The 21,210-nt window shown below is 33.6% G+C and overlaps 1 protein-coding gene across 12 annotated transcripts in view; it reads right to left on the bottom strand.

Moving 5' to 3' along the window:
* The window catches only part of KTN1 (kinectin 1), a 109,080-nt gene that overhangs the window by 19,294 nt on the left and 68,576 nt on the right, over positions 1 to 21,210 (bottom strand). For 4 of the 12 annotated variants that reach the window (XM_021085523.2, XM_021085663.2, XM_021085894.2 and 1 more), the window contains 16 exon segments: positions 20,024 to 20,058; positions 19,528 to 19,618; positions 18,766 to 18,834; positions 17,813 to 17,850; positions 17,031 to 17,121; positions 16,812 to 16,880; positions 15,672 to 15,709; positions 14,687 to 14,777; positions 14,542 to 14,610; positions 13,449 to 13,486; positions 11,525 to 11,615; positions 9,352 to 9,420; positions 8,235 to 8,272; positions 5,909 to 5,999; positions 3,782 to 3,868; positions 521 to 610 (listed from right to left, as the gene is read on the bottom strand). In XM_021085523.2, coding sequence (XP_020941182.1) covers positions 521 to 610; positions 3,782 to 3,868; positions 5,909 to 5,999; positions 8,235 to 8,272; positions 9,352 to 9,420; positions 11,525 to 11,615; positions 13,449 to 13,486; positions 14,542 to 14,610; positions 14,687 to 14,777; positions 15,672 to 15,709; positions 16,812 to 16,880; positions 17,031 to 17,121; positions 17,813 to 17,850; positions 18,766 to 18,834; positions 19,528 to 19,618; positions 20,024 to 20,058 — 1,095 coding nt within the window. 12 annotated transcript variants of the gene reach the window in all.

Raw genomic sequence — 21,210 nt, 5'->3', positions numbered from 1 at the left:
CTCTGAATCAAAGCAACTTTTCCCTCCCATTTAAAACACATACAACCTCATGTAAATCAAGTTCTTCTGTATCACCGTCAAGACTTTGGCTTAAAGAAGTTAACAGATGACCAAAACCTTAAGTTTTAAAATGAAAGAACCTGGTTCATGATATTAAATACATTTAAAAATAAAGTGATCCTAAAATGAAGATGCAATCTCAAGTTCTATTTTGAATAAAGCCAATGAGAACATTATTGATTTATTACTACTGATTTTAAATATTTTTTCCCAAATATGTTTATGATCCTCTGAACATCTCATATAAATTTTACAGAATACAACAAAGTATCAGTTGAAAAACTAGAAGTGATTTTGAACCAAGTTATTGATTTTAACTACTCAAAAGCACACTAGGTTAAAAATGGGAAAGAATGAGAAATCAGTGCACCATTCAAATGGAGAGTGCAAATGCTACTTATTCACAACTTCCCTAAATAATGATAAAGATGTCATATCTTTTTTTAAAAAATAATCTTACCAAATTAGAAGGGACAGACACCTTTGGAAATAAGTTTCTGAGAACTTCTTTAGCTTCTAACTCAATAGCTTCCACATGTTGTTGTCTTTCCTAAAGCAGAAGAACCAAATCAAACTTACAAGGCTATAGAATTTAAAAAACAAACAAACAAACAAAAAAACCTATAGTCTTTTAAGCTCTGAGGGAAGAAAAAGTCATACTGATAAATGTTGAAATTTTCCATTTTGAAATACCAAAATGCTTCCATAATAAAAAAAAATCCACAAAGTCTAAAAAGCATCCTAAATAACAAATGTCTTATTTTAATCATAATGTCTTATTTTAATCAAGCCAAGACAATATCTGACAATATGGACATTTTCCTTGCCATGAAATCAAGCGATGCCCCTCTGGGAATAATTCAAAAAACAAAAACAAACAAACAAAAAATAAATTTCCTATAGCTAAAACTTTAAACTACTTGTACAAAAAAACACTTCCTACAGCTAAAATAAACTGCATGTAAAAAATATGCATCTGGGCAAAATAACTGAGACTTATTAGGCTGGTAAATCTCTCTCCCATAATAATACCATGGGATTAAAATGGCAACTTTCATATTTCCAGTTTCAAGGTCAGTTGTAGGGATCTACTTTACCAATGCCATACATCAAGAAGACTATCAATTATCAGTTGAAAAACTAGAAGGGATTTTGAACCAAGTTACTGATTGGTCAGAATGTGTGTATGAACTCTGCCCACTATAAATTTAAGGAAGTATTATAAATGTGTGTCTAAATTTGGTAATTTTAAATCCAAGTCTAATGGGTATCAATTATTAACTCAAACCACAGTTTGTCAAAATTAGGGTAATCACATGAAAAATAAAAAGCTAACATTCAAACTGTAAGATAAAAAAAAAAGACATCTATAAAAATGCACATCTAAACCAAGCCAAGAAAATCATCTCAAAAAACTGGTGAAGTTCAACAGGTGACAAGAAGGCAAGCAAGCCAGCAAGATCTCAATCCTATCTTTTCCCCACCATTTAAATGTGATCTTTCAAATCTATTACAGATTTAAGATGCACACACCTCAATTTAAGAAAATCTGATAACATGAGAATCTAAAGTTACACAATAAGAAGCTGGATATTAATCCTATTTTGTACACACAAAAAGCTGCTACTTTATTTAGATTAGTGGCAGGATTTTTAAAACAGATGTTTTAATGGAGTATTCTCAATAACTCAATAAAGTCCACTATTTTTTCAGGAATATATCCACCTAACTGCATAAAAAAGGTATACTCATTTAAGAAAAGTGATTAACTGCTAATTCTGAGATCATGAAGAGCTCCTCTTTATCATCTGACCATAGAAATGGTAGAGAAATCTCTGAAGAAAATCAGTTAGGAAAGAGACACTGTGGAACAGAAACCTTTTTGACAATTCCCCAAGTGAAAAATAGCCCAACTAAAGCAAATAGGTGTCTAACTTGTAACTAAGAAGCACAAAGATGTACTAACAATTTTAGATTAAAAGTTTTCATTTGACATAGTAGAATTCATTGTGGATAGCTTAACACCTAGAAAAAGATTTAATACTGAAAACTGCATTATTATAATTTCCTTACTATCTTTATCTAAGCGTAGTATGTGTCAAGTTATCTTCCATGTGAACATGTCATTTACTGTAGGAGAATGTTTACTCCTTACAGCAGAACTTACTGTCCTGGGTCAATCAACATCACTTTACACCTATGCGGAGGACTCTCTAAATTCCATTAAAATAGAAAAAGAGTAAAGCCTACACTCTGTAGCTCATTAGATGGCAAGAAGCCATTTGGACTTAGTGATAATTTTTGAAATATGAATAAATTCTTACACTCATAAGCAAACACAAGATGAAACATTAATTCTAGCTTTCTTTTGGAATCATAATATGCAAGATTGCCTATGACAGGTGGTATACAGCTTCTTGTAGGAATGGCATTATTAAAAGTTTAATGTTTTCTATATATCAGTCTCATTAACAAAGTAAAAGCTAAAAGGTAGCTCTTCACAATGAAAAACAAAGTTAGAGAATCAGAAACTACACCAGAACCCCTACTGCTGACACAGCTGACTGCGACCATTTACAATGAAACAGTAATGTCCTACCTAGCCTAGATATTCTGCTCCCAATATCTGCCAGGTGTCTCAAATTAAGGTTTTAGTGAAAATTAGGGCCTGATGAATAAGTATATAAGTAACTACAAATCCATTACACTAAAGAAATAACCACAAACATATACTTGATTAAAAAATTATCAAAATCCTATTATGCTTTAAAAAAAAGTCCTTCAAATGTCACTAAGACTTGCATTTAAAATTCCTATTACATACTACCTCAGCACACAAAATACTTATAGAATGCTTATGTAAATAATATAATGAATTTTAATCCATATATAAATTTAATAATTCAGTTCCACCTTTACTATTGGTAGGAATTTCAAAATGCTTGACTAAACTGGCACATTCATTTCTCTCAATCTTTAAAAACAACTTCTCAATTACAATTCTTAAAAGTCTTCAAACCACGGAACAACTTGAACTCAGGGAGAATATTCTTGATCATTTTTAAGACAGAGGGGGATACATGTTTCAAGAGCACTTTACATACTCTGGTCAAGAGAATTATCCCTTATATTAATATTCTTTACTAAACATAATATATGCATCATTACTATCCAGCCGTTTTAAAACCTAAACTTTAATTTTAATTCAACCTCTTCTAAGGAACCATTCCCAATAATACACCCAGGATTGACCCCTTCCCTGTACTTGTGATGATTTTCATCATTTTCCATCTTGCCTGAGTCATCTTAGGAAAATCCATCGTGTATCTTAGGTACATCTGAGGTACCCAAATGCGTATATTAATTCAGTTAGAATTTATTGGCTCAGGGTTTTCACCAACCCAAGAAGTTCTCTTAACCAACCTAAGAAGCACACACTGTCTGACAAGAGCTTTCAAAGGGTAGCAGAGGTCTCCTGAGACTCTTCAGCTTAAAGCAGTAATCTCCAAAGCTCAATCATATAATCACAACAAAACAGCATGCCAAAAATTAAAGCTTCAAGGAGTAGATGAAAAAAGCAGAGATGATAGAGATGATAAATGTGGATGATAAGGAGTTTTTATGTTTAAATTGCAGTAAAATTAAATGCTTTAGTCTGATTTAAGACAAGCTGCAGATTTTCTCTGTTCAATGGATTATTTCTAGGAGTCAGCATTACAACCTTGGAAGTCTTGTTCACTTTGTCCTGCAGCATTTTTTCAGTTGATGCCAATGCTTCCATTGCTTCCCAGTTTTTCTCCCGAAGGTCCTAATCATTTTTAGAAAGAATGATTTCAGTTTATCCATTATTGAAAGATTTTTGCTTTTTGCTTCATCAGTATTTTGCACTGCATTTAAATGCTGGTTACTGCAAAATTATTTCAATGGGAAAATATGTATATTAGCAAAAAAATAAAAAGCAATGTTTAGAAGTTTGAATGAGAAAATAAAGATGCCCACTCCCCAGGTTTTAGCATACACACCAAATATGCCAGCTTTAAAGTAATTACTATGCACATGTGACAAGGAAAAAAGCATTCGAAAGTAAACACAGAAACCAAGATTAAAAATACACATTGAATATTAGAGGATTAAGGACAGAGCAAATATACATGTATTTAAAAAAGCTTTACGTGTGATTTTTAAATGAGACCCACTATCACTCATGGGACTTCCACTGCAACATACCATACCATTTTTTTTCCTCTAAATACGTTTTACTGATATAACACATTTCAAGTCTAGCTAGGAATGACATAAAAATTCACTGTACTTCTCTACCTTTCTTGGCATGGTCAAATGGGCATACCAAAAAGCAACCTGATACGAATCTTATGAGCTACTTGACAAAGGCAAATAGGGAGACTAAAAAGCTAGAGAACACATTCTTTTGGAAGAGAAAGAAAGGTCTTTGAAACTGAGTTCTGAAAGATCTATTTTAACAGCATTTCATTAGCAAATACTAATAAGGACAATCAGCTATATTTCAGTCTGTCTTGATATTCAGAATAAAAATAAAAAATAAGAAGCCAATAATCATCATGTATTGAATGCTTACTTATGTGCCCAACACTATACTTGGCACTTTACATAAATTTTCATTAATCCTCACAACAACCCTAAAAGATATTTATTCCATTTTACTGACAGCAAAACCACAGCTCAGAGAGGTTAAGAAATGTGATCCAGTCTACACAGCAAATGAGGTAGCAGAACTAGAATGGACTGACATTGCAATCTGCTGGCCTCCAGTATTCTGGTTTTCTGCACACTTCAATGCCTCTACCTCTGCTGCTGCTGCTGCTGCTGCATTAGACTGGAGTGACTATGCCCTCCTTATCTCAGACTCCCAATAATAAAACACAGTTAAGATGTTAGCAGTAATATAGGCAATTCATCTCAGGTTTTCTAGCCAAGCAATGCTATTAGTAATGTTACAGAAACATACAAAGGGAGTTCACATACCTAATTTTGACAAACTCAAGGGAGCAGGAACATTTCAACTTGTTAAATTAACAAATTAACACAAACTTTGAAAAATCTAACTTACATTAGAAAATACCAATAAATTTATTAGCAACACTCAGATTTCAGTAACATTTTTGACTTTGCTGAAGTCAATAATGACACTTTTGTGTGTATAAATTCCTTGTCTAGCAAGAATGTTTGCACTCTTACAGGTATCCTTTTCTGGTCAGAAAGAATTTAAGAAATTCAGCTAAATTTACTATTTGTCGATATTTCCTAGGGCACTATGCCTTCCATTCTAACCTAAATGTATTCAGATTCTAAGACCTCTAATAAGCTTAATTACCAAGATTTGAACAACCTCTCAGTTTAAAAAGGGAGGTGCCAGAAGGCTTTGCAAGATATTTAATTACAAAAAATACTGGGTTTGAATATTGGCATTACTCCTAGTTTACAAAAAGCCTAGCCCAATCAAAATAAGAGAAATCTTTAAAATATTGAGCTGAAAGAATAATTTTTCCAAATAAAAGTTCAACAGAAAGTTGCTATAGTGTAGTTTTTAAAAAAAATCTGAAGCTGTAACTATAGCTTCAACATTTAAAATGATATTCACAAGTACACAAAATGGATTTTTCTTCTATTCACTTAAAAAAATGCACTTTAATAAAGTGATTACCCCAATGATCCTCCCAAAAAAGCTGCACATAAAACAGTACTTTCCCCCAAGAATTAGAAGAAATCTGAGGTAAAAGTAGATTAAAAAGAAATTCTGAATGATATTTCAGTGAAATAATAATTTTAATAATAACGATAAGTTTTACTTTGATAAAGATTTGCTTACATTGTTTTTCTTCCTCTGGTGTTCAACAGCATCCTTCAAAGAATCTAATTCATTCCGAAGACCACTTATTTCTTTCTCTCTTTCTGAAATTCTGAACCAGAACATGAAAATACATATAGCAATACTTTAGGTAAATAGTGGTCATAATATATGTTACTACAAAATAAAAGCAACAAGTAGATGATCTTTTGAAAAATGCATTCACTTAAGGGGCAAACTCTTTGAGCTTAACTACAGTTACCACAGAAAGCCTATTCATGAATTCCTATTTTTAGAAATGATTTTTTAAATAAATTTTTACAATATGACATGCTGACATTTATGCTAAAGAGAAATCATCCCCTAAGAAACAGCTCATGAATACATGAACTGCTGTAGTTGTAGTTATTTCTATTTTTAGCTAGAACAATGAAGTAGCTATTTTCAGAAAAGTAAAAACTGATGTAGAAGCACTCCCTTAAATATATTTTTTTCCCAGAAGGTAATGAAATCAATTATGACTTTCTGTGAGTGGCTAACCCACAATGAAAGTATTATATTTACGTGACGTAGATGTTCTCTTTTCATTTTCATAACAGTCCTGGGATTCATGTTTTTCTGGTTCTGTCAAATGAGTTATTTCCCAGAAATGCAGAAAGCAATGGCAAAGATTCACAATTCAATTCTTTTTTTGTTTGTTTGTTTGTTTTGTTGTTGTTGTTTTTGTCATTTCTTCGGCCACTCCTGCGGCATATGGAAGTCCCCAGGCTAGGGGTCTAATTGGAGCTGTAGCTGCTGACCTATGCCAGAGCCACAGCAACGCAGGATCCGAGCCGCGTCTGGGACCTACACCACAGCTCATGGCAATGCCGGATCCTTAACCCACTGAGCAAGGCCAGGGATCGAACCCTCAACCTCATGGTTCCCAGTCAGATTCATTAACCACTGCACCACAACGGGAACTCCCACAATTCAATTCTGTTACAGCTGAGAGGCAGATCCAGTAGAAAGTTAAATTACAAATAGCTCTTCCCTAAGAATAAGGCTCTATATAATAGACTGGCAAACTGGGTGTGACCCACAGTCTGGTTTTATATGGCCCCCAAGCCAAGCTGATACTGTGTTTTTAAAGGCTTGTGGGGGGAAAAAGAAAAAAAAAAGAATACGAAACCATGTGACCCACAAAGCCTAAAGTCAGGCAATTTATTAAAAAAAAAAATTTGCTGATCCTTGCTCTATATAGTCACACTCAAGACTCAATGTAACAGTAAATAATTCCTTTTTTTTTTTTTTTTGGTCTTTTTGTCTTTTCTAGGGCCATGCCCATGGCATATGCTAGGGGTCTAATCAGAGCTGTAGCCACCAGCCTACACCAGAGCCACAGCAACGCGGGATCCGAGCTGCATCTTCAACTTACACCACAGGTCATGGCAATGCCAGATCCTTAACCCAATGAGTGAGGCCAGGGATCAAACCCGCAACCTCATGGTTCCTAGTTGGATTCGTTTTTGATGAGCCATGATGGGAACTCTAAACTAGTAAACCACCAACTTTGTAAAGAAGTCAAGATGAAAGAACACAGAGATAGCATCAAATATACTCAATGTGGTTGACATTTGATATGTTGAAACACACCAATTCATCTGAAATGAACTTAAATGCAGCCTCTTATTAGAGAAAAATACAGAATGTTTTAGTTAAAAAAAAAACAAAACTCCTTGGATCCCCCGTCATGACTCAGCAAAAGCAAATCTAACTATTAACCATGAGGATGCAGGTTCAATCCCTGGCCTTATTCAGTGGGTTAAGAATTTGCCATTGCCATAAGCTGTGGCATAGGTCACAGATAAGCCTCAGATCTAATGTTGCTGTGGCTGTGGTGTAGGGTACAGCCCTAAAAAGATACAAACAAACAAAACAAAAACAAAAACACCTCCTTAAAAGAGAATCACCATGAAGATTTTTAACATAGAAGCTAAATCAAAATTTGCAACATTCAATTCCACAATGAAATCAGGAGGATAACTAAGATAATTTAAGGTAAATTAGTGAATATAGGCTTCAAAGATTAATTTAATGTGATAGCTTTTTTTGGAATGCCAAAAAAATAAAAATAAAAAAAAGTTATCTCCCTCAACAAAATATTCAAAGATATCCAAATACCATAAAAGGTGCTAAGCTCAGCCAAAGGCACAGCTAAGCTATATTGACCTACAGTTCAAGAAATCCAAATAGAACTGTAAAAATTAGAGGAGCATTGCAGTTACATTGAATTGCTTATCTAAGTACTGTTTTAGTACATTAAAAGTTACCACTTCCCAAATTGTGAATAAAAATAATTACTTACACTTTTAATAGCTCTTCATGAGGGGGATAAGAAGATGCCTATTAAAAGAGTTAAAGGCTATTTTTTAAAAAAGCTTTTTAGAAAATGTCAAAAAAATTAAAACTCTTTTCAGATATAAATTAAGACATCAAAGGTAAAAATACCTTCTATTCTATATGCCATCAAAGAGTAATTTTAATAAAAACAAACACATTTATAAAATGCAATGAGTGCTAAATTGAATCTTCACTGTCACCATATTCTTAAAATTTTCATTAACAAATACTTAGCAATTTCCTATTACCTTAAATTTTGATAGTGCACAGTTCATATTTGACTATATTAAGCTTCCAAAAAGCCCAAGAAAATTAATAAAGGAAAAGTAGGAAAGTTAGTTAACTTGCATGTAATAAAACTGTAATTTTACATAATACATAAAGGAATTCACATATGGTGTTTAGTCCTTGATGACTACACTCTCCCAAACTAAACGACTGTAGGATTCTTGTCAACAAAGACTCTTTTGTCCCTCAGAATACTTTTTAGTTTACCCACACACATTCATAAGATAAATTAATGTAAAGGATTTTTTGGTAACATTTTTAAACTATTTTTAAAGTTTATTTTTAACCAAGCAGAATTATATCTTGAAAAGGTATTTTAAATAATAGTAAACTATTACTTATAATGTTACATACACATTTCTTAGTTTCCCTCCAATTATAGATGTAATATAATGTAATTATAGATTGAATACGTAATATTACACATTTCTTAGTTTTTCTCCAATTAGAGATATTTTGTTGGGGAAAGTGTAAGTAGGATATACACATATTTTTTAAACTGACCTCTACAGGACTTTAACTGACTTGTTAAGAAAAGCATTTCAAAGGACCTGAAAATATACATACACAGATACATAGCAGAGTGCTAATACAGATAAAAATATTTGTGTATACTGTACAAATTGCAGATTATCTACAAACTGCTTTGTTTTGTAGGAAATTTGATAAACACATAAATAAAATGACACATACTTTATTCTCAATGAAAAGGCAATGGTAATACTTTACAGTCACTGACAGTCACAAAATTTTTTACCACATAAATAAAAGGCAGGTTATCTAAGAGTACTTACTTGTTGGTAGCTTTGTTGCTTAAGCTGCTCAATTTGGGATTTAAACAGCTTGTTTTCATCTTGTAACTCCTATTTAAACAAAAAGTAAACATGAATATATGGACAAAGATGTTTAATTTCCATGTAAACTTTAAAAACATATCATACAAACTAGGAAAATTCTAAAATAGTAACAATTTTTAAAGGGTGTAGTAAGCTCTATATTAAAACACATTATAAAATTAGAATAATTACTCAGTGCTAGCCTGGGAGTGGGTATGCCTCAATGGAAAAAAACAGAATCCAGAAACAGACTCAAATACCTGTAAGAATTTAGTACAAGTTGACACATTAAGTCAGGAGGGCAAGTTCTAGTGATGTTTTGAGCTGGACGTTGCTCTGTTGTTGGGGACTGTTTAGCAGTAATTATAGCCTCCATCCACTAGACTCAGTAGCACCCCTCTATCAGCTGTGATAACTAAAAATGTCTCCAAATATTGCTAAATGTTTCAGGGTGGGGGATCACTGCAGTACAGTAATAATGGATTATTTAATAACATGGCTAGTCTTTTTTAAGGTTGAAATGTGATTCTCCTAACTTACTCAAATACATTACATCTGAATAAATCCTCTAAGCAAAAAAATAAATTATAAAATATTAGAAGCAAATGTGTTAAAGTATTTTTATGATCAGAGAGTGAGAGATACCTTTCAAGACACGAAACTCAGAAAATTATTTATATTTGAGTACATAAAAGTTTTAAACTTCCAAACGAAGAAGGCGAAAACAAATGAAGTCAAAAGAAAAACTATTATCACATATGACAGAAGGCTAATTTCTCCGATTACATAAAAAAGATCTTATAAATTAGTAAGAAAAAGTCAAGGGGAAGGGGGCTATAAGAAAAATTAAAGCCCATTTCCATACAAATGAAGAGTACTTCTCTATCAAATGCAAACTAATCTGACCATCTCTCAAGCATAATATCGAATGTTTTCATCTTCATCAGTGTTGAAGAGAATAAAGGGGAAATTAATGGCCTTCTGTTGGAGAGTGTAATTTAGTTGCTGTAACTTAATTATTTAGTGTAATTTAGTTGTCTAAACAATTATAGTTTGGTCTGCTAGGGGAGTATAACTTAGTAAAAATACTGAAGGGCAATTTAGTATTATCTGACAAAATTAGAAACAGTCTACTTGGGAAGGAGAAGGAAGGTAATAGAACCAACCCATGAAGCATGAAATATGAGCACAAGTGGAATTCCCATCATGGCTCAGTAGAAACGAATCCAACTAGAAACCATGAGATTGCAGGTTCGATTGCTGGCCTTTCTCAGTGGGTTAAGGATCTAGTATTGCCATGAGCTGTGTGTGGGTCACAGATGTGGCTCACATCTGGCATTGCTGTGGCTATGGCGTAGGCCAGAGGCTATAGCTCCGATTCAACCCCTAGCCTGGGAAGCTCCATATGCCACAGGTGCAGCCCTAAAAAAAGAAAAAAAGAAATATGAGCACAAGTATTTGAGGCAGTACAGACGTCTAAAATTTCCTCTCTCTTAAAAGCAATGTTCTGTAAAAACTTTCAGTACTAACTACATGAAGATGAAGAGATACTATTTTCTATTTTAACTACAACTTTCAAAAAGGAAAAAAACCCTCTGCATAAAACTTGAACCCACAATTTCATTTCCAGGATTTTTAAATACAGATATACTAGCTTAAGTATTAAAAATGTGTGTGTGAGGACATTCACTGTAGAATTATTGTAACAGGAAACACAACCCTAAATTATCTAAGTATCCATAAACTAGGACTGGTTATGTAAATGATAATACAATCATACAAAAGAATATCACAAAGCCATTAAAAATTAAAGAAGTACCTATGTGGAAAAATCTCAAAAACATTATTAATTGGGTGGTAAGGGGAGTAAAATACAAAAGTGCATATGACTAAACACGAAATGTCTAAAAACTATTATAAGTGCACACATACACACGCATTTTATACATGGGCACTTTCTCAAAAGATATATAAACAATTGATAGTAGTTATCTCTGAGGAATGAGACCAAGTTTCTGGGTGGGAGGGAGAGACATTTTCTATTCTATTTTCTTTTGTTGTAGTTAAAACTGTTTTCAAACATGCAAAGACAATAACTCACACATAATCAATTTTAAGTAAATATATTTACCTGTAACAGCTTTGTTTTGCTTGAAAGATCACTTTCTTTCTCTTTTAGCATAGTTTCCAATCTCTTCATTTCATTTTCCTTCTCTTTCAACCTAGAATTTTTACAAACACTTTATTTTAGTTAGGTGAATAGGTGGAGCACAGAACTTTAGGATAGTAAAGCTATTTTGTGATGATACTATAATAATGTATACATATCATTATACACTCCTCAAAAACCAGAGAACGAACACCACAAAGCGTGAACCCTAATGGATACTACAGACTCCAGTTAATAAGATATTGATTTGGTTCATCAACTGTAACAAATGTACCACACCAATACAAGATATAAATAAGAAATGGGGGGAGAGTAAACATGTATTCTCTGTACTGTTCTCTCAAATTTTTCTATAAACCTAAAAATACCCCCCCAAAATTCTTTTTATTTATTTATTTTTCTCTCTCTCTCTCTCTTTTTTTTTTTTTTTTTTGCCATTTCTTGGGCCGCTCCCACGGCATATGGAGGTTCCCAGGCTAGGGGTAGAATCGGAGCTATAGCTGCCGGCCTAGGCCAGAGCCACAGCAACGCAGGATCCGAGCCGCGTCTGCGACCTACACCACAGCTCATGGCAACGCCGGATCGTTAACCCACTGAGCGAGGGCAGGGACCGAACCCGTAACCTCATGGTTCCTAGTCGGATTCGTTAACCACTGCGCCACGATGGGAACTCCCCAAAATTCTTTTTAAATCTGAGGTAGAAATAAATCTAAAAATCACACTTTAATCATCTATATACCGATTACAAATAGACCACAAATACGTCTCAAAGCTTTCTATTAGCAAATGACACAAAAGCACCGTGGGAGTTACACAATACCCACAAGATAAACAATTAGATGTACAAATGAGCAATCTCAATGCCAAGAATAGAAACATCTACTTTGTCTCCATGAAGACAATGACATAATAAACATCTTCAGTATCTTACATTTCTATAGTTTCAAAGGGCCACTTCTTAAACATCAATAATGACTGATGAGGTTACACCACAGCAAAAATCTCTTAAAATTGATAGAAAGCCAAAAAGTTGAAGTCCAAATACCTTTCTTGTCACTGTAGACTGATTTAAGAGAACAGACTTCACAGGACAAATTTTCTAGGATGAACATTTACAAAGACTGATACCTCCTATGCTCATCAGATTGGGTATTTTTACTATCTGGCACAGCATAACTGCTATGACAACAGAGACTACTTTCCCCCAAATACAAGTTACTTTTATCTATTTTTAAAAATATTTATTTATTTATTTATTTATTTATTTATTTTTGCTTTTTAAGGCCATATCTGTGGCATATGGAAGTTCCCAGGCTAGGGGTTGAATCAGAGCCAGACCAGAGTCATGTCTACGACCTACAACACAGCTCATGGCAACACCCGATCTTTAACTCACTAATCGAGACCAGGGATCAAACCTGCATCCTCATGGATTATAGCAGGGTTTGCCACTGCTGAGTCATGAAGGGAACTCCACAAGTTACTTTTATAGAAAGATTCAATATTTATTACTAAGTTTACGGCTAAGATTATCTTCTGGTTAATTCAGAGATGTTATTCTTTCAAATACTGATTTTTATGTGAAATAAACTTACCCTCTCTTTACAATAATACATACTTCATTTTAAAAAGAGAGAGAGAACTCAAATAGAACCAGTTTATATTAGCAGAAACAGTATTCAGAAAATGCAATCAAAGGGTTTTGCAAAAGGTTAAAGTCTCCAGGTATTTGTTTTATTTTACCAGAGACTTATTTGCCCCAGACTATAATTCCTACTTAACAAGAAAGTTCATGACTTAGATGAAAGCTCATCATAATATTCAAGGATATTCTAGAAAATATTAAGAAGTTTCTCTTTAAAATGCTGGCTAAAAGTATACTTACACAGTCTCAAATTCGTCAAATTGTGATGCAGAATACGCCTAAGAAACAGATCGACATTTTTAATTCTAACATCAAAAAGATCAGGTACTACAACATATTATCTACAGAATCACTCACCAATAAAATAAAAACATAATTACATGCGGTAAATTTAAGATTGGGCCATTCATAAAATCAAGATAGAATGAATTTTCTCTAATTTTTTTTTTTTTTTTTTTTAGGGCTGCACCCAAGGCACATGGAATTTCCCAGGCTAGGGATCTAATTGGAGCTGTAGCTGCTGGCCTATGCCACAGCCATAGCAACACCAGATTTGAGCCATGTCTGTGACCTACACCACACCTCACGGCAACGCCGGATCTTTAACCCATTGAGAGAGGCCAGGATTGAACCTGCAACCTCATGGTTCCTAGTCGGATTCATTTCCACTGCTGCCACGACGGGAACTCCATAACTTAATTTTTTAATATCCATTTGTTAAATGATTACAGATTAATATATCAATTAAATGCAAACACTTAAAAATAAGCTTAAGAATCCATTTCAGGAGTTCCTGTCATTGCTCAGTGGTTATCGAATTCAACTAGGAACCATGAGGTTGCAGGTTCAATCTCTGGCCTTGCTCAGTGGGTTAAGGATCCGGTGTTGCCATAAGCTGTGGTGTAGGTCACAGACGTGGCTCGGATCCCGCATTGCTGTGCTGTGGCCTAGGCCAAAAGCTACAGCTCCAATTAGACCCCTAGCCTGGGAACCTCCACATGCACAGGTACGGCCCTGCAAAAGACAAAAAAAAAAAAAAAAAAAAAAAAAGACAAAAAATAAATAGATAAATAAACAAATAATTTTTAAAAAAAGAATCCATTTCAAAAGCACAAGGAAATATTTTTAGGCTTAGGTTGACAAATGAGGCAGTAATAGGCTTGACAGAAATAAAAGTTAACTTATTTTATTAAAAACGACAAAACTGTGGTACAGCAGTAATTTTTATAGAAAAAAACTCAGAGAACATACTAACTTCTTTATTTTCTAGCACGGTAAAATAAAGATTCATCATTTTTTTATGAAATATGCTGGTAATCGGTTTATACTATACCTCTTTCAAATTATGTTGTGCTACCTCCTGAACATGTGCTTTTAAAGACTGGTTTTCTTCTTGAAGATCCTGAAGGAGAACAGATGTGAATAAAACTGATATGCAAATATAGAACGGATATTTGCATTTGTTTTTAACTTCTCACCTGTAACCACTTCCCTCTGTTGGCTAAGTCTTTCTCCTTCTCTTCTAAAACAGTCTTCATGGTATTCATCTGTTCCTCCTTTCCTTTCAATCTGACAATAAGTTAATAAGAACTATCAGTGAAAGTGTTACATGACTATACAAAGCAAAAATACTGGAGATTGGAAAGGTATATTTTAGGTTGTACTCACAACCTAAATTGATTAAAATAAATATTTTAAGCATAAAGGCATATAAGACTTTGGAGATATCAAATTAAAAAGCAGCTCTACTCCTACCCCTTAACACCCTGTTTAAGTCAACACTATCAAATTTAGACAGCTTATTACAACCAGTTTGGTATGAAATACATAACCAGTTTCACAGTCACTTTTTTTTCTCAGCCACACCTGCAGCATATCGAAGTTCCCGGGCCAAGGGTCAAAGCCGAGTCAACTGCAGCAAAGCTTAATACACTGTGCCAGGCCAGGGATTGAACTGACAATGCCACAGATTTAATGTGGATCATTAACCTACTGTGTCACAGCAGGAACTCCCAAAATGGCTTTCAAAATGATCAAAGAGCAACATGTCAATTTAAGGCCTATTCAGACTATAAATCATAAAAATAATACTTCCAACTCTATCCCATCAAAAAACCTACAGATTAAATCCTAAAGAAAAATTTTAGACCTTGAGACCTTTTTGAGATACAATTAAAAAAAAAAAAACAAAGAAAGAACTCCTTTTTTGGTTTTTTTTTGTTCACACCCCTGGCATGTGAAAGTTCCCAAGACAGGGATCAAACCTGCACCACAGCAGTGACTCAAGCCATTGCAGTGATGACGCCAGATTGTTAACCTGGTGTGCCATAAGGTAACTTCTTTGAGAAATAGTATGATGTTCTTTAAAATATTATTTAAAATCAAATAAAAAGAAGCTATGATTTTCATATTTAACTTGTGGAAAATAGATAATTAAAAGGAAATAAAAAAGATGGTACTTACAAGTTCTGAAGTTCCTGAACTTGAGAAGTGATAGATAACTGAAATAAAAAGCAGAAAAAAAGCAATTCATAATCCCTTCAATTTATTTACTAAGCTTTATGATAAACTTTATAAAATGTGTACACTTCAAATTACAAAGATCCTAGCTGAATTATTCATGCCAAAATGAGGCATTTTGATTTTACTTTCTCTTGACTCAAATGACAGGAAGAGTAATCAATTAAAAATGGGGAGGGGGAAAGACAGGAATATAAATATCTATATGATGTGATACTTCTAAAATTCTGAAAATTAGAATATTAATGGTCCACATAGCTCCCTACCACATCAGAGCACTTTTCTTTCCACTCTTCCAAGACCAAATACTCAACAATACTCTACATTGTCCTTTAATCTCCTTTTCTTACCATATACAGTTCAATAGTACTTTTTATTCCCTACTGTCTTCTAATAGAGTCCTTCTAGATCTTGGCTTAGATGCCAGTTCTCCAGGAGGAGACTTTCCTGAACTCTCAATCTATATTAGGAGTTTAATCTTGTCATCTTTCCCTATTTCATTCAACACATTATCTCCAACCACTAACATAGAGCTTTAATAAGTAGAAGGAACTAAATAAATATTGTTGAATTAATCTATGGGATAAATGAAAGAATGAATCATCTCTTCCATGCACTCTCACCATATTTTCAGTGAAACTTTATCAGCTTAAATTCATCAAAACCACCATCTATTTCCAAAAACCACATCTACCATTGAAATCCCCCAATAAAATTTGTACTTTATTCTACACGCAAAGTTGTGCAATACATATTCTACAACAAAATATTTTGGAACATGCAGTTGAAAATGAAAAAGGTTTACCAAGTGCTTTGTTTTTTTTAAGTGGGCAAACTAAAGTGAAACATTAATACAGAAAATTTTCCCCCCCAAATTTAAGTTTTTAACAGTTTTAATATTTTAATGTTGATTAAAATATTAAGAACATTTTCTCAAATCAGGCAAAAATTTTTAAAAAGCACAGAACTCAAAATATTTATAGCACACTACTAAAAGTTTTTTTCTAACAAGAAAAAAACCAAATAGTTCATAAATACACATACAGTAACAAATCTGTCATGCTATGGCTCTGGAATTTTTACCTGTTGAGCTTTTTCAAGCTGGATATTTCCTATTTCTTCTTTTAGAGCCTCTATTTCCTTTTTCAAATCCTTGACAATGACAAAACAGACAAGATTGGACAATGGAAACACAGAAATTGACATAAAATGCAATGTAGAGACAAACACACAAAATTAAATGGTATTCGCTCAAGTTGATAAACAAAAAAAAAACCCCACAAATTTTCTCTCTCTCAATACCTGAATAGTTTTCTCTTTATTAGCAACTTTGAGAAGTTCAGCTTCCAGAAGTTCTTCCACAGACTTGATCTTTCCATCTTTTTCATGGATCCTTAGATAAAGAAATGCAGTATTAAACTTAGAAAGAAATCATCAAGATATAAAAATAGTAACAAATCATGAATAGGCTCACCAAATAAATTCTTCCCATTTTAAGTAAAATAGCAATATATCTTGCAGATAGAAGGGGGGGGGGGAAACTACTTAAAGCTCTTCCTAAATGAGAATTAAGCAGTAACTACCAGATAGCTGAAGCCTATGCACACCAGGAGCCTGGAACACGCTTCAAAAGTGCACAAGGAATATAAGATTTGTACCCCAAATATTACTAGGGAGAAGTGAATTCCTCTCAACAATACTGCTTCTAGGACTCTGAAAGCTGTGGCAGAACTTATATACAATTAAGGCATTAAACTTTACAAACACTTCAAGAAAATGATACACACATGGAACTGATCTCTATCCAATAATAGTTGCTGCTTCAGAAAAAGAAAATTAACAATTTGATGCCATAAGTTAAGAAAACAAATGGAGTAAATCAAAGAAACTGAGTTTTTTAACGATCGCATTGTGCTGGGAAAGCACAGCTAGGTGCAATGAAAATTTTTCTATCAATGAAAAATTCTAGAGTGAAGGTTAAACTAACACATATCAGCCATCTCAAACGGACAATAAAGTAAGATTTATGAGCACTAAGAAAATGGACCAAAGAGAAAGAGTGGTTTAATAATGTTATCACTTACACTTTCTTAAGTTCTTCAACTAGAGATGCAAAGGAAACCTGGAAATAAAAAGGTATTCTACTTAGTAATTTGCTCAAAACAAGTGAGTCATAAATAGAAGAATACGTTATTCTCAATGTACTTGGATTGGATTTTTCCACTACACTAAAATCCAAATGGGAAAAGTAAACACAGGAATTAATTCTTTCTAGATTTTTTAAAATGTTACAGCTATGAAAATGAAAAGCACTTTGAAAGTAACTAGCTTTAAAGCTACTCATGGTAAGCACAGGTCAAAAAAAAAAAACAGATAAATATTAAAATTATTGAATCGATAATTTTAACCAGATAATGAGAAAAAAAAAAAAAAAGATAGGAAAATTGCCTGATTTCAGGCAGCCTCTTTTACGATTAGAGTCTTAACTTTATATTCGAAAACCTTTCATCATTGCAGTAAGAGGCAATGACACCCTATCTTGAGTACTCAATGCCTGGCATAAAGTCAGCATTCACTAAATTGAAGCTTCTGGTACAGATAATCAAGTCACCGACCATTCACAGATTAAAACATTTATTGACAGGAGTTCCCGTCGTGGCTCAGTGGTTGGCTAACCCGGCTGGCATCCATGAGGACGCAGGTTCGATGCCTGGCCTCACTCAGTGGGTTAAAGATCTGGCGTTGCTGTGAGCTGTGGTATAAGTTGCAGATGCGGCTCAGATCCTGCCTTGCTGTGACGGTGGCGTAGGCCAGAGGCTGCAGCTCCAATTTGACTCCTAGCCTGGGAACCTCCATGTGCCTAGGGTGCTGCCCTAAAAAACAAACAAACAAACAAAAAACCATTATTGACAAATTCCATGTTGGAGAATGGAGGAATAAAAAAAAAAAAAAAAAAAGATTTGTCCCCATATTCGAATATAATGGGTTTGTCTACTGATTAAAAGAGAATGGTTGTAGGATCTACTAAATATATTACCTGATCATTCTGCTTGGCCTTTAAATCTTGAACTTCTTTCCTCAAAGATGAATTTTCTGTTCTTATTGCCTTTTTCAAAGACACATAAGAATAACATTTATTTTCTAAAACAAACAGCTAGCTTCAAAATACACTTCGCTCTTCATTTTTCTCTAGCTCCTTCTTTTCACTTCTGAAGGTCCAGAAATATCACTTGTTCGACATGTCTACAGTTCTATAGCTCCAGAGCTAGCCTAATGGATTTTTAATTAAAATACCCTCACAAGTATTTCTCCTCATGTTTCCACAACCTGAAAACCATAGTCATTTCTCTCCCTAAAATCATATACATCTTTTACCTTATTTTTCCAGCAATCCTATCCCAAATTGAGTTAGTTAAGGTTAATGAAAACCAAAAACTGCAACTGCATTCTCTCCTTCCTCGGGCTTCCAATAGCATTTCATGAACTTATCAAGCCCACTAGTTACTGTCTGGTTATAACTTGGATATGAGTGGAGGTGGTGAAGCATATGTTACAACTATGACAACAGTTTAATACTTAATACTTCATTAAGACAGTGAATGCTACAATCAACCACACATTTTTGTATTTATAATAAAATGTTAAGTTTAATGAAAAAAGGCATCATATATATTCGTAAAATGTTGATGACTAATATTAAGTTTAAAATCTATGGGAAAAATATTACACATTACATGAAACCCTTTCATGTTCACTGAATAATCAATGACAAGGAAAACAAGTATACAAAATGCTTTACATTCAGTTCTTCTTCTTTAGTGGCCACCTGAATAAGTCCAGTTTCAAGTAATTCTTCTACAGTCTTCAACTTCTCATCTTTTTCTTGAATGCTGAAATTATAAATTTATAACATATGTATGAACTACTTTTCAAGGAAAATGATATGGTTCCCAAATAAATATTTTACACACAGACCAACTCCTGTGTCCATCATTCCTCATAAACATTCAATTCTAGAAAGGTTTCTGAGGATTTTTGATCATGGTCTAAGGTAAGTAGACCTTTACCAAAAAGTAAAATGTATTCAAGTTATGTATGCTTACACGCTAGCCTAAACAAATAAATCATAACCACACATGACACCTACAAACCTAATGTAAGGCCAAATCAATCAACAGATACCACTCTCTTCCATTATTTTTAAAGAATTTAGATTAATATACTAATAATTCTGGTAACTCAAACTTGGTAGAAATGAGTCATTAAAATATTTTTAAAAATTTTAAAGCTCTTACCATTTTTCCATTTGTTCCACGACATCTTTATTAGGCTAAAATAAAATCAACAACAAAAAAAGTTTAATTTTACCAAGTTTGCATGAGGTAAATTAAAACTAGTTTAGAAATAGATTTTTTTTTTTTTAAAAAAAAAAAGCAGCAGTCATTTACTCATTCATTTAGCTGCACTGGTGGCATATGGAAGTTCCCAGGCCAGGAATCGAACCTGTACTGCCGTAGAGACAATGTTGGATCTCTAAGATAATTGTTTAGTATTAATTAGTTTCAAAATTTAAGATGATCCACATCTAAAGCCTGCTAATAGTTAAAGAATTATTTAATTCAGGGAGTTCCCTAGTGGTTCAGAAGGTTAAGGATACAGCATGTCACTACTACAGCATGGGTTTGATCCCTGGCCCGGAAACTTCCACATGCCATGGGCACAGCCAAAAAAGAAAAAATCATTTATTCAGGCAATGCAAGACAGAAGAGAAGCAGCTACACAAAAGACATAGAAAAAGATGACAGTACAAAGTGGGCTTAAAAAATGAACTAGTCCCTTGTGAACAAATTTTTAATTACTATAAAGAAAATCTTACAGTAAGAAGAGAATTTGCCCCTCCTTTACATTAATTCTTCAAATCTAAAAATCCAAGGCTCTAAGGTCTTGCAGGCCAAGAAGGAGGCTTTGTTCTTTTTTTTTTTTTTTTTTAAACTAAGGTATAAGGCAAGTCCACAAAACCTGTGACCAAATGAATGAATTTTTAACATATAGATTTCACATAACCACTACCTAAGCCAAAATATAGAATGTTCTAAAACTGATTGTAAAGTTTGTAGCACATGAACATATTCTCCTGTTAAAAGACGTCATATGAGCTGACCTTCGCCTCTGACCCATTCTTCTAGCATCCCCTCCATACACACAATGTTCTCAATGCTACAATTTACTATGCACCCAGAAGCAAGGCTTTCTCCTAGATGTTCCTAGGCCTTTAGGCAGCTAAGTAACATGACAAAACAGGTTTGGGGGCTTTTTCCCTTCAACATTCTCTTCCACCCATCCCATTCCCTACCTGCTTTCTCTTATTTGCTAGTTTCTTAATTTTTTCCAATTTTATTACAACCATTTTCCACAAATACTATTAATTTTTCTTTTGAAAAATCCAAGTCCTAAGATTTCACTTATTATATATTTCTAAAAA

Source organism: Sus scrofa, chromosome 1 (genome assembly GCF_054392235.1).
Source record: "Sus scrofa isolate SSC_HxYL_T2T_F1_AM1 chromosome 1, Sscrofa_HxYL_maternal_Yorkshire_Landrace_v2.0, whole genome shotgun sequence".
NCBI lineage: Eukaryota > Metazoa > Chordata > Mammalia > Artiodactyla > Suidae > Sus > Sus scrofa.
The sequence above is the reverse complement of the archived record's forward strand: the minus strand, read 5'-3'. Positions and strand labels throughout refer to the sequence as shown.